This window comes from Emiliania huxleyi (assembly GCF_000372725.1).
Source record: "Emiliania huxleyi CCMP1516 unplaced genomic scaffold EMIHUscaffold_32, whole genome shotgun sequence".
NCBI classification, from domain to species: Eukaryota; Haptophyta; order Isochrysidales; family Noelaerhabdaceae; genus Emiliania; species Emiliania huxleyi.
The window spans coordinates 504,248-517,846 of record NW_005199601.1 but is presented as its reverse complement, the minus strand read 5'-3'; the positions used below and the strand labels follow the sequence as shown (position 1 = coordinate 517,846).

General features: G+C 63.8%; 2 protein-coding genes across 2 annotated transcripts; one reads left to right on the top strand and one right to left on the bottom strand.

Moving 5' to 3' along the window:
* Window positions 1-4,778: 4,778 nt before the first annotated feature.
* On the bottom strand, window positions 4,779-6,461 carry EMIHUDRAFT_101543 (hypothetical protein; the record flags this gene model as incomplete). The annotated part of the gene is made up of 1 exon (XM_005774080.1): window positions 4,779-6,461. The coding sequence occupies one exon, from the start codon at window positions 6,459-6,461 to the stop codon at window positions 4,779-4,781; it is 1,683 nt and encodes a 560-aa protein (XP_005774137.1).
* A 3,657-nt stretch (window positions 6,462-10,118) lies between these two features.
* On the top strand, window positions 10,119-12,943 carry EMIHUDRAFT_207741 (hypothetical protein; the record flags this gene model as incomplete). The annotated part of the gene is made up of 10 exons (XM_005774079.1): window positions 10,119-10,133; window positions 10,269-10,363; window positions 10,441-10,556; window positions 10,652-10,713; window positions 10,810-10,878; window positions 11,110-11,213; window positions 11,300-11,375; window positions 11,628-11,723; window positions 12,066-12,248; window positions 12,830-12,943. The coding sequence occupies 10 exons, from the start codon at window positions 10,119-10,121 to the stop codon at window positions 12,941-12,943; spliced, it is 930 nt and encodes a 309-aa protein (XP_005774136.1).
* Between the last annotated feature and the right edge of the window lie 656 nt (window positions 12,944-13,599).

The window sequence follows — 13,599 nt, the reverse complement described above, 5'->3', positions numbered from 1 at the left end:
TGCTCAATGACCTGCTGCCCAAGCTCGGCACAGGATACTGGTCGGGGATTAACGCGAACTCAGGAGCGCGCTTCGTGCTGTTTCGGCACCAATTCGCACCAGCCTGCCGATCTCCCTCTCTTTCAACACAGGCGACATGATCGAGCCGTACACGACGGGATACAATACAAAAATCAATGTTGCGGCAAAAAAGTGGCTCAAGCAGATGCGCGCGCAGTGCGACTACGGCAACGGTGCGCCCCTGCGCACACACACAGCGCTCTGTATCTACAAAAGCGCTGACCCTCTGCTGCCTCCCCTCACACACAGACTACGTGACCCATGGCGTCCGCTTTGTCGCTGGCGTACAGCAGGCGCAGCGCGTGCGGTTCTTGTGCTCCTTCTCTGCCCCCGCCGCTACTCACGCGGGTGCGCTTTGTGGATAGGCGTTGATCAACCTCGCTCAGGAGGACGCAAACAAGAAGGTTAAGAACGCCATCAAGGAAGCGTTTGGCGAGTCCGGCGAGGCGAATTTTGACACCTGGGCGGCCGAGAAGAAGCTGCTGATCGGGGCAAGCCCCGCCCCCTGCCTGCCCTCTGGCTCTAAACTCAATGTGATCTGCCTGATCGCTCTCTGCCTCACGCTCGCTCCCTCTTCCTGACACCTCTCAGACTCAGATGTCTACCATGGCGCTGCAGCTATTTGTGACCACGCGCCAGCTCTGCCAGTCTTTTGCCTACCAGACGACCCAGCTCTTCCAGCAGTGCGTTGTCGGCAGCATCGGAGTCAAGTCGCTCAACAACCCGCTCGACGAGCTGTGCGGAAATTTCTCGACGGGCACCGCCTACTTCAAGCCGTTCAAATACGCCCTTTTCGCCGACGCGTCATACGGCGACCTCGATGGCTTCGAAAAGGAGGCAAAGGACTACGTCAAGGGTCTCCAGACGACGTACTCGCAGGTGAGAGCTGAGAGACTCACTCGCTGGGCTCACTCCAGACGATGTGCTTGTTCTAGCTCCTTCCGCCAGCTCTCTTAGCAGTATCCCCTGAACACAGGCGATGGCTGTCGACGATGCGTCACAAAAGCGGTTTGGGGCAAAGGCACTTCAGCTACCAATCGGCCCTTCCTCTCGCTCATCATTCGCCCGGAGAATCTTCCGCCGTGCAATGGAACGGACGGGTACGTCCGCACCGGTGAGCCAGTCGTATGCAGCATCGATTCTGATGCGAAATCAAATGGGGCTCCGTACCCGACAGGGCCGGACGACGGCCCGCTCATTGAGTTCTGGCACAACGACTCGTGCCTTCCAAATGCAAGTGCAGCACCGTTGTCGAGCGGAGAGACGTGCTGCCAGACCATCGCTTGGACCAATAACTGTGCGCGCCCCACTAAACATACCCACCCTACCGCATCCCGACCCGCACATCAGCACAGCTCAAGTTGTGCCTCAGACCGCGCTTCCACCGCCTCCGCGCAGGCACGCGAGACCCACCGGAGTCGAAGCAGCCTTTCATCTACGTCAGCGACGACGCTTGGGCCACGTTCAAAGATACGTCCGACGCTGCTACGTTTGGCCGGCTCAACATCGAAATTCGCCCGGATATGGTCGTGCGCGGCACTAAAGATTACAATGACCTCTTCCTCCGTGGGTTCGCGTTCTACATGCCGGGTGCGGTCTTCGAAGAAGGAGAGACGGCGTTCGCTACTCTTACGCCCAATGGGCAGATGCAGCAACGCGTGTACGACGAAAAGCGTGCGCCGGTGTGCCTGGACTATGGCAACCAGAATCTGTGCATGTATCGCAACTTCACCTTCGTCGCAGCGCCAACCGAACCCCCCCCGGACGGAACGACGAAAACGACGCAAGTCGTCTCGTACAGCATGTCGTACTCCAATCCGAACTCCCTCGGCACCTGCAATGGCATTGCAACCCAGCCAGTGTTTTACGCGGGAAAAAAAGTCACCGGGCCGAGGTGCGATCCGCCGTCGGATGGTAACAAGGCTTGCTACCAGTACTGCACCGATCAGGACTTGAGCAGCCTCGAGCAGGGCGACATTCGCTCCATGGCGATTGGGCCGTTCAACTTTGCGGCCCTCTTCACCTCGTACGTGCTCGAGGTCATGTTGTTAGCGCTCTAGCTAGCGCTATTCATACCTCATACGCCCAATATGCTGCCTCTCCCATTCGCTCATCGGTGCCCTCGCGCAGGTTGGTGCTAGCGGCGTCGACCGCCGCAGCGGCGTCGACCTCACAAACGTCGAGCAGATTCAGCTTGGTCCGTCCCCGAGCTTTCGTTGGCATGCACGCCAAACAGCGCACTCACACGCCTCCCAACTTTTGCGTGCATAGGCTTATGGCTCAAGTCGCACACAACCATTAAAGCTCCGCTTAGCTGCGACATGCGAAACTGCTGATCGTCGAGCCATCGTCGAGCCAATAGTCGCCCATGTTGTACGGCACCCCAGACTCCGTCGGCGCAAGCGCAACTAACGGAGAATGCAATGATGATGCGCTGCTGCTCCCTGGGTCCCTGGACTGCTATCGTGGTCCAAGGGAAGCCGGGCGGGCTGAGCTGGTTAGCACAGGTCCTAGCGTTCACCTGTAGGAACGCGCTGGATATGGATATGGGTAGCCTTGGCCCAGGAGGGAGCGTTCGCGTTTGACGCTAGGGAATCCCAGTTGCCTAAGGCCCCTCGCACTTCTTAGTCCCCCTAGGAAGCGTTCACCGCTAGGAACGCGCTGGACATAGGGGATAGCGTTGGCCGGGGAGGGAGCGTTCGCGCTTCGCGCTAGTTGGCTCTTGCCCGAGCACCGAGGAATTGTGCCATTGTGCCTCTGTATGCTGTATGAGCTCTCTATGTGGAAGGTGCTCTGCCGGCCGTTTTGTGTGTTTAGATCGACCAGAGAGAAGGTTGTGAGAGCACCTCATGAGGTCTTGTGCCATTGTGCCTCTGTACTTTATGCTGTATATGTGGAATGTGCTCTGCCGGCCGTTTTGTGTGTTTAGATCGACCAGAGAAGGTTGTGAGAGCACCTCTGATATATTGATATATGCGTCAATTAGCTTGCACGTCCTCCTCGACGCGAACGACAGCGGCGCGCGGATCCTCGGCGAATGTTTCGAACCACTCGACGATGAGCATGACCCCGTCCTCTCTCGCACCAGACGTGGTGGTGGGGGTGGGGGGGGGGGGGGGCATCCGAACCCAAAGCGTGACCCCCAACGCTCCCTGGCCCTGAACTGATCCTCTACTCGATGCATCCGATCGTGCCAATTCCACCGCCACATAGCGCACGCGCCCTAGCCCAAACGCTCGTCCCCCCCTCCCCCAATCCTCGCCCACCCCCCGCAAGGGCACGCCCCGCAAGGTACACCAAGCCGGCCGCTGCAAGCGCCTCTTGGCGTCCTTGGCACGCGGTGACAAGACCAGACATGTGCACATGCACATGCACATGCACATGTGCATTTCCATGTCCATGTCCACGTGGCACATGCGCATGCACACCGCACGTGGTCGGCGTCGATCGTGGCGATACCCGTGCCGCGCATCCGCCTCGCTCGTATGAGCTGCCGTGCGAAGAGCAAGCTGCCGTGGGTGGTGCTGCCGCGCGCGGCCCTCGTGGACTCCGTCTAGCGCGAGTCTCACCTGTGACCCACACAACGCCTGTGCGGCATCAGGTGCAAGGCTCCATGCGAGCAGCTCTTGTTCGGCAAGCTCCACGCGGCGGTGCGATTCCCCGCCGCGCGCGCGCATCGCAGGCAAGTTTGTGTACTTGCACCGGAGGGTAGTGCGGCGTAGCGCGGGGGGGGCGAACCACGCTAGTTGGGTGGGCGGTGCTCCCTCTGGCAATGACGAACCCAAACAGGATTCTCAATGCGCGCCAGTCCCGTGCCCAGTGTTGTGCGAGGGAGGTTGTAAAATTCTCAATCCGCAATACCATGGGGACGAAATGTCGCCCTGCGCTGGGGTGCTGAGCCAATGTGGGTGGGGTGGGCAGCACGTGCAGCGAGCTTGCCGCGATCTCGGCGCGATCTCGGTATCATCTCGGTTGATCGCGCGTGAGCTGATGAGATGATGAGCAGCACGTTCGGTTCATCGCTGAGAAGCATGATGCCACCAAACGCAGACCTGTTCTGATCCCTCCCCACCGCCAGTGCCAGCCCCCGAAGTTGAGCCCATGGCCCCGCGGGCGGAGGTGATGCCATGTGCACTGCTCGGTTCATCCCACTGACAGTCTTGAGGAGAATTGCAGTCCGCTGATCCGTCGCCGCCACCCCCGCACTAAGCCTTGCACAGTGCCGCCAAAAGCTGGCCTGGCGCGGCATCCCCACCCCCACGCTCAACTGCAGTGTAGTGGCTGCGATCTGAGGTCTGAGGTGTAGCCATACTCATCTCAAGTGTGTGGGCAGGGTCTGCGGCTCTGCGGCGCAACAACGCAACAACGATCCATCGATCCCCACACACGCGCCCACACCTCCCCGGCGCAGAGAGAGAGAGAGGGGGGGAGGGAGTGCTGCTGAGGGAGAGAGAGCCCCCCGGAGGGAACTGTACATGCTACATGCACATTAGTCATTACGGCTTTACTTCTTAACTTGGTCCCACGTCGCGGTCGGGGGGCCGGACGGTTGACAGTTGTCGTCCCGGACATAGGGAAGGGGCCGGTTTGTTATACAGCTGTAACAGCAAGCACAGACCAGCCCAGAGAGCACAGCAATCTGTCATCTGTTTCTCGTGGACTCCTCGTGCGGGAAAATTTTGACCCAACAGCCAACTCAGGGCGGCGCTCACCCGCGGTCACCCGCGCGTCCTCCGGCAAACCCCAGCCGGCGCGCTCCACGTTCGCTCGCACTCGTCCCCGGGACACCACATGCCCGGCCGAAGGTGCGGCCGCGGCGGGAACGGATGCGCGTTTGCGCCCGGCGTTTGCGCCGTCAGGCAGACAGTGCGCTGCGGGCTCTCGCCCGGCGCTCGCACGTGCGCGGCGAGCGACTCGACATTGCCGCGCTTGACGACCACCACGTCGTACTCCGCCGGATGGAAGCGCGAGGTGAGCCGCTCGACGTCGCCTTGGCCAAAGAAGGCCCACGCTGCGCGCTGCAGCACGACCGTGACCTCGGCCGACGCGTCGAGCACCGCCCACGCGCCATCGTTGACGAGACCGCGCACCCGCGCGTCTCGCAGCTCGAGCGGCCCGCAGCCGTCGCCGTAGCTCGCGCCGATCGCCTCGCCCGCGCCGATGCGAACAGAAGGCAGCGCCGCGCGCCCCTCGGCGACGGCCGCGGCGCACGCCTCGACCGCACCGGAGTCGACGAGCCCCGCGATGAGGACGCGCGGGCGGCGGGCGTGCGGAGGCCACGCGGTCGCCGACGAGGCAAGCTGCAGCAGCCGGCGGCACACGTACGGCACGTCTCCCGACGCGCCCGCGTTTGTGTTGTCGCCGAGGCCGCCGATCAGGACGCGCCGCCCCGCAGCCACGCTGGAGACGACCTCTGCCTCCGCGTCGGCCCACGTGACGAGAGGCGAGCCCGACGGGTACGTGAAGCTCGAGCGCCGATCCCAGTACCACTGTGCAATCTCGCGCGCAAGCTCGCCCAGCGGGCCCGCGGCCGACGCCTCGCCGCTCAGCACGACCGCGGCGCCGACGCGCGGCTCGTCAGCGAATCCGTGGCCGACGAAGAAGGACGCGTCGAGCAGCCCGGCGGTGGGCCACCGCACGCTCTCGTCCGCCGGCCCGAGGTGCTCCACCAGCGCCGGCGTCTGCCATTCGCGCGGCTCGAGGTCGCGGAGCCACCGGTAGAGCAGCCGGCCCTGCCCCTCGGTCGTCAGCACCGTCTCGCCGTGCAAGATGGCCGGGATGGTAACGACGACGACCGCCGGCTCCACGGCGCGCTGCAAGCACGCCAGCAGCATCCGCAGCGCCTTGAACTTCGTCTCCTCCATGTCGACGTGCGGCATGGTCTTATAGGCCGCCACCAGGTCAAGCGCCGCAGCGAGCCGCTCCGAGACGTTGCCATGCAAATCGAAGGAGGCCGCGGCAATGCGCACGCCGCCCGGGGCTGCGCCGCGCACCGCCTCGACGAGTTCGGCCTCGGCGTCGTCGGACCCTTCAGCGCTCATTGCGCCATGCAGGTCAAAGTAAAGGCCGGCGAGTCGCTCACCGCCGCTCACCATCCCACGGCACCGCTCCACCGCCGCCGCCTTCATTGCTGCAAAGTCTCCAGCAGGCACCGCGCCGCCGCACCAGCCTCGGTAAAGCACTCCAAAGCGCACGTCCACGTCGGCGAAGAGCTCCGGCTGCGCTGCTCGCAGCCGCCCGACAAAGCCGGCCTGACGCTCGTCGCGCTCATAGCCGTCGCCCTCAAGGAACTGGAAGCTGGACAGCCGCCGCGGCGCTGGGTTGAACGCGTTGGACTCGAGCGCGAAGGAGAAAACGCCGACGACGAGCCGCTCCGCGCGCTCGCGCTTCAAGAAGTTCATGCCTTCGCTCGAGCAAAGACAAGAGGCTAAGACAAGAGGCTTCCGGAAGTTGAGCAAGACAAGAGACGTCTAGCAAACGCGCGACCACCGCTGAGCAAACCCTGGCGAACAACGCGGGCGAGGCTATTCACAGCACAAGCCCTCGCCGAGGGCTCGAGCATGCGCAGCGAAAAGCACCGGACGGACCCGCGCGCGCGAGGGGCAGGCGTTCCCAAGGGGACGATCCTGTGTCTCGGCAGGGTGCTCGACGCGCACGATGAGCAGGACGACGCGGAGGGTGGGCACCGGGACTGGGAGGAGGACCCGCTCGGGTTCGACACCAACCCGATGCTGCTCCGCGCCATGTGCATGGCGTTCGAGTGAACGCCGTGCAGGCAGCCCGTGCCTTTTGGTGTACCGCGTTGGTACCGCGTCCTGTGCCCCCGAGTTCATTTAAAAACGGACCCCCGGTGTGAAAAAGTGAGGCGTCGTCTCTACTCGCCAGAGCATACGCCCTTGGTGTGCAGCGAGACGAGTTTTTCGCCATGCAGCGAGCAGCAAGCCGCCCACCGCAAACAGCCGGAGGCATCGCCACGGCACAGACTGCGCCGCGCTCCCGCACCCGTCGACGAAGCTCCCCCCGCGGAAGACCGCGCGTTGCGACGCCTTGACGATCGAGATGAGCGCGCTCGAGGCTCGCCCACCTACTGCCCCTGAGAGTTGGTTATGAGTGGGATCAGCTCCCCCCCTTGGGATCGAAGCCGCCACAACCTCACACCCAACATCACAGGTGGGATCAGAGAGAGACTCCACACCGGACACCGCCCGGGCACAGACTCCCTACCCATCGGATTGCACAGGGGCCCCTCGGAGCAGCCCACACACAATCACGCATCGGCAGAATTAGTGCCTGAGTCAGGCCGACAGCAGACAAGGACACACACACACACACACACACAACGTCGGCGTAGACGCCACTGACCTCATCTGCTCTCACTGGCAACGTGACTCTGCACTGCTTGCGCCGAGTCTCTCAAAACTTGAGAGCTCACGCCCTGGCCGAACTCGCGAGGCGGCCGCCTCCAGCGGCACTGCGTATTGATCCCGAGGAGCGCAGGGTGCTGACGTCTGAGGAAGGCTCTGAAAGGATGGCCGAGCTTCGGGAGGGCTGGGACCTGTTCCTGAGGGACGAGGTCGTCGCCACTCCAGCCGAGCTGGACCGCCCGCTCCGTGCGTTGGAGCTCCATGCAGAACCTGCTTCAGGAGCAGGCAAGGCTGCCAGGCGGCCGCGCGCACCGCACCGCCGCGCGGGTGCGATTCCTGGATGCAGCCACCTTCAGTGACTTTGTCCTACTCGTGATGGCCGGAGAGCAGGATTACGACGGAGACGTGTGCGGGCTATGCGGCAGCATCTGGTCGCAGCGGCCAGGCTGGGACGCGTGGGAAGCCGGCGCTCTGCTTCATCTTCTGGGAGGGCGCGCCTGGGCCGATGGGCGTGTCCAGCCCCATAGGCGCGGCCGCGGTTCGCAGCGCTGTTCAAGCCACAAACCAGCTTCGAGGGGATGGAGATCCTCTGCAAGAAATGGAGCTCGTCGCGAGGCTGAAAGACACGCACATTGGACCTGTGCTGGACTCAACAGGGCCGTGGTGCTGTCCTGAGAAGGTGCGTGGTCCCTCTTGACTGCCCATGCGCGCGAGGCTGTGTAGGCATAGCCTCGAGAGTGCCAGCAGCCAATCCGAGGCGACGCGCATTGCGCCAGAAGCGTGCACGCAGCTGGAAGGACACCTTCCTACTGGCCGTACGATCAGGTCGTCACTGAATGCTTGATACTAATAAGGCCGCGAGCTATGCAGGTGATCAATTGTGCAGCATGGCACGGTCAGCAGCGCCGACAGGCTGTCGCAAGGCGTGATAGCATGGCCGCAAGTACGCCGAATTCCCATGAAAACAACTGAAATAAATAAATAAAACGCAGACCTCTACTGTGAGATGGGTAAAAAGGAACAGGTCCCCGCCCTTGCGATCTTTGTGCAGAGGGTTCTTTGTGGGTGTGGTCGGCGACTAGCCGGGGTCGTCCTCCCGATGGGGGACTAGCACTAGCCGTCTTCCACATGGTCCCTCGGGTCCCGGCCGCCCTTGCACGGGACCATGTTCGTCCTCGTGTTGGTCACGAGCTCGACCTCGCTCCCGACCGCAGGTGCGTCGATAATGCTGAGCCCCTAGGGCGATCAGCCGGCCGCCATCACACGCCTCCGAGCTCGACTACGCCGCCACCATCACTGCCGATAGCCACGACGCCCGTCGCTTCCTTCTCCGCCGCCACCGCAGCCGCAGCTGCCGCCGTCTGGCCGCTCGCTGCCTCCCCGCCACACCTCCGCCACCGAGGCCTGCGCTGCGGCGAGGGAGCACGAGGCCGGCGAGGAGACGCGCGCACTGCGTCGCATAATCGCCTACCCGGCGCGAAGCGCCGCGATCCGGGCGCGGGTACGGTCGCCCGTCGGATTCGCCTCCTCCCTCACGCAGACTCTGGCGTGCGGTGGGTCGGTCGCCAAGACGCGTCCCTAAGCTTTACACGGGCGCGTGGAGCACCGGACCACCGTGGTCGAGTCCGTGCATTCCGGCCGCACACAGAGGGTCGCGAGGCCAGTGCTGCGCCCCAAACGACCCCTCGTGGTGGGTGCATGAGGCGGGTTGCGCGCGCGTGAAGCGCCGCTCTCGCGTTCAGAGGTGCCGTGGTAGGTACCGTGGCGGGATGTGCCGGCAGATCCTCGCGTCTCCGACGACCGGCCAACTATAACAGCCGCGATGCGCTCGGCGGCCCTGCCTGCTGGGCGCGCAGCCGGAAGTGAGGGTCGGGGCGGCCATCTGGATGGCGCGCTGCCCGGCGGGTAGCGGTGTTGGGCGGGGGAGCGCGTCGATTGGGCGGCAGCGCGCACCTACATGGCCTGGCCAGCGTCGCGCACGAGAGCGAAAGCGAGGCCTGGAGAGGCGCTTCAAGCGAGGGTGGCCTCTTCACGGGACCTCGGCGAGACTGTTCAAGCCTAAGTGTCCCATAACCTCTTGCGACGCAGGTTCCGACCCTCTGCGTGGCCGACTCACACAGCGAGCCTTCCTGTCTCCCTGCTGCCGATTCATCGGTGGTGCTCAGTCAAGATATTGTAGAGACCGACCATATGCACAATTTCTTGACTGAGAGCTAAGTCCAGTTCGACGATCGGTAGCCTCACCGCGGGTCGCGCCGCTGCGCAGCGAGAGCCAGGCTCGCCCGGCGAAGGTGACCAGAGAGTGCTCAACAAATACCAGAAAAAATCAGGGAGCCTCAGAGAGTGCCACTGCCACCACCCAGGCCGCGGGAGCCGATCGGCTGCGCCGAGGACAGCTCCCTCAGTGTGCTCCGCGGCTCACCAGTGTGCGCCGCGGCGCCGTCCAGCCACTTTGGCGGCCAGCCACCGGTCGAGTTCTTCGACTCTGGAGGACAGAAAGGTACCGTCTCAAAGGTATTTTCATGCTCTATTGACTGGCGAAAAAATCCCCCGCAAAATGTTTTCACAGCGGGCGTGATTCACACCGAAGCATGAGTGAAGCATCAGCTCGAAGAGGATAACTCCGCGAAGGCGCCCGCAGGGGCGGCCGTGCTAGCCCCACAGTTGGCTGCCGACCCTGTCCATCACGCACATATGCTACTGATATTCGTTCAGAGTGGTGCTCTGGAGGGTGGCGCGGCGCAGTGCAGCGCACTGCGGGGCGGGGCGGCGGCAGGACTGGTCTCGTCTCCCGCGGCGCAACATGCCTTCCGACCTGCTGGGCGTTCGGCGGTGCGTCTGCAGGAATGGGCGGCGAGGCCTGCCTGGGAGTCTGCGGACATGCCGACGTATGATTACCGAAACCAGACCTTCCCGGTGATCCTCGCCGGGATGAGACGGTGCAGGTCTTCGCGGCCGGCATTGCAGGCTGCGACTTGACTCTCCCCACAACACTGATGCCTGCGTGCGTGTGCAGGGAAGACCGCGGCGCCATACCGGCGCTGCTGGAGCAGCTCGTGGAGCGCGACTTCTTTTCGTACTTTCCTGTCAACCTCATCACGCCGTGCATGTACTTTCCGTCTGGCGACGCGGGTTGCGAGATGGCGACCTGCGAGATCCGCACCCTCCTTCCGATGTGGCGACCCGCACGTGGTATCGCCTATCATGTCCCTCAACCTGCCCCGTAGGCGCCGCGCGCGAGCGCGACATCCCACCAGCAGTCATCGCCCGCGACCGAGAGGAGTACAATGTGCAGCGCACCCGCTCGCCGAGAGATCTCGGCTGCTGGTCCTACCATGAGTGGATCTCAGCCTCAGCCGTTCCTTTGTGCTCCACGTCTGCGTAGTTCCTCATCGACGGGTGGGTGAGCAAGGACATGCCGTCCGACTTTACAGAGTACTTTGACTTGCGCGAGGTATCCACTTCGGCCGCACCTCGGCACCTCGGCCGCACCTCGGCTGCACCTCGGCCGCACCTCTGTGCTACCTGCTTAGTCTGCGTCGCGCAATACGGGGTACAACGGGCAGCGCGTGTGGCGCTTCATTCACACCAATCTGTGCTTCCAAAAGCGGCTGCAGCAGGAGGAGACGGGCTGGGAGCGGGGCCCAGTGCACAGATGGCTGGCTCACAGCGGGCATGTTCACAGGAGGAGATGGGGTGGAAGCGCGACTTCAACCGGCTCGTCTCGGGCATGCATGCAGTGGTGGACTGCGAGATCATCGAAGATATCGGCCGTACCGAGGAGGGGCGGTGTGAGTACCGCCGGCCGCTTGACGACGAGTGCGGGCTCCACCCTCCGCTGGACCTCTCTTTCTGAGCGCAGTTTCTGATCCCAGGCGGCTTCGCGACGAGCCGGGCTCGATTCTCAACCTGTACTATGCCTACATGCTCACCCTCTCCGCCATCCGCGAGGTGTGTACCTCGGCTGCATCTTCATCTCGGCTTCGTCTCGGCCGCATCTCGGCCGCATCGCATCTCAACCTCCTCCCGTACCTCGGCTGCACATCTCGGCTGCATAACGCGAGGGGGCGGAGAAGATCTTCATCCCCAGGGCCTCCAGGGCACGCACCCTCACCCTCTCATAGACAAGCGCGCAGCGGTACACTCTGATGGACAAGCGGTCAGCTCTTCTTCCTAACAAGGTCCGTGCAACAGGTGTCGAAGGGCCCCTCCTTTGAGAGTTGCGCCTATCTGGGCGACGCCTCCATCCCGCCGCTGATGCGAGCGCTGACCAGCGACGACCTGCTTGCGAGCGATTCCGTCCACACCCCCGTAGATGCCGGAACACAGGCCCGTCTCTCCCCAGCTCTCCCCAGATCTCGAGGCCTAGATGGCGGACGGCAGATCCTGTGTCTTCCGAGCAGCGCTCGAGAGTACGGAACGGGAGGGGCTCGAGAGGCCACGTAGTCCGCCGCACCACATCGCGCGCGCACACCGGCCACTCATTCACGAACCGGTCCATCAAGCATAGAGGGGTCACTACTTTATCTGGGCTTCACTTCCTAGCATCCGTGAGGATACATTGGAGCGTACTAGGGTCCGTCTGGAGTCGTCGCGTGCCTCCACAAGGAAGAGCTACGCAGTACCTGTCAACATTCATAGGTCCAAAGCGCGGCAGCGAGCTTGCGCGCACACGCCTCCTCGCCAGACTTTGCCGTCTGGAAGCTGCGCCTGCGCACGCGCCACCTCAAGCTGATCATGGGTTGCGTGGAGTGCAACGTGTGCAAGGTGCATGGCACGGTCCTGGTCATCGGGCTGGCCTCGACGCTGCAGGCGCGCCACGAGGTGTGAGTCGATGGAGGTCGATGGATCAATCGATCGCTGTACCACGTGGTGACTGGTGCCACGCAGAGATACCCGCACGGCGGCGCTCAGAGCTCACTCGTTCATTCCTGCGTCAATCGGCGGCGACGGAGGAATGGCCAGTTCATTAATGGCTCCGTGACCGACTGCAGGTGCTGCTCGGTGACGACGGAAGCCGAGACGCGACTCAGCCCGCGGAGGCACAGCCGAGATACTGCCGAGATGTAGTCGAGATGTTGCTGAGATGTTGCCGAGATACAACCGAGTCATAGCGGAGACATAGCCGACACAGACAGAGCCCGAGATCGAGTCCGGACGCGATTCAGCCCGGTCGTGCAGCGATCCGACCGCTCGAGTTGTAGGTCGGTTGTATCTCCGCTGTGACTCGCAGTATCTCGGCTGTATCTCGGCTGTCACCTCGGCCGTATCTCGGCGCTAGGAGCGACCGGACCCGCTCAAGCTCGATCGCGTGTCGCTGGGCTCGCTGGTCGCAACGGTAAGCCAAACGCCCCAACGCGTGCGCCAAGAAGAGTCAGGATTGAAACGAGTACGAATTTTGATAGGCAGCCAAGCTCAGCCGTGCGTGCGCCACCGTCGAGCGCTTCCGCGAGTTTGACGGCGAGGACTTGTCCCAGGCCTACTTTGGCGCACCACGGCCGCACGCGGATCCCAGCTAGCAGGGGGGGGGGGGGGGGGGCACGTGCTTGCCACTCCCGGGCCCGGCCCGCGCGCTTTGCCGGGCCCGGCTCGCCACTCCCGGGCCGAAGCGCCCAAATCAGCAGGTCGAGGAGCGAGGCGGGCCCGGCGAGGAGAAAACCGGCCCGGCAAACCGTCCTGCCCGGGCCCGTCTGCGGCACATCGACCGGCCCGCTCACTCACAGCCGGGCCCGGGCAGGAGGGTTTGCCGGGCCCGTTTTGCGCGAGGCGGGCCCGGCGAGGAGAAAACCGGCCCGGCGAAAGCACGCTCGGCGGCCCGGGAGCGGCCACTTTTGACCCGGCCGGGGCCCGCCGGTGCCCCTGCCGGGCCCGGAACCGGCCCCGCCCGGGCCCGCCCCACTTACGTCCGGGGCCCCAGTTATATCCGGCGGCTTCCTAGTACCGTATATACGGTACTACTTTCGTTTACCCACATTATGCGAGTACCTGTATTGATTGCTAAAAATCTCGGCGGGCGGGTGCGGCGGCAAGAGCGGCCGCACACGGCTCGGTACCCCCCGGGCACACTAGAGCCCAGGGCCGCCCCCCCCCCCAGCAGCAGCGCTCTGCTGCTGGGGGGGTCGGGACCCCCCCCCCCAGCAGCAGCGCTCTGCTGCTGGGGGGGTCGGGACCCCCC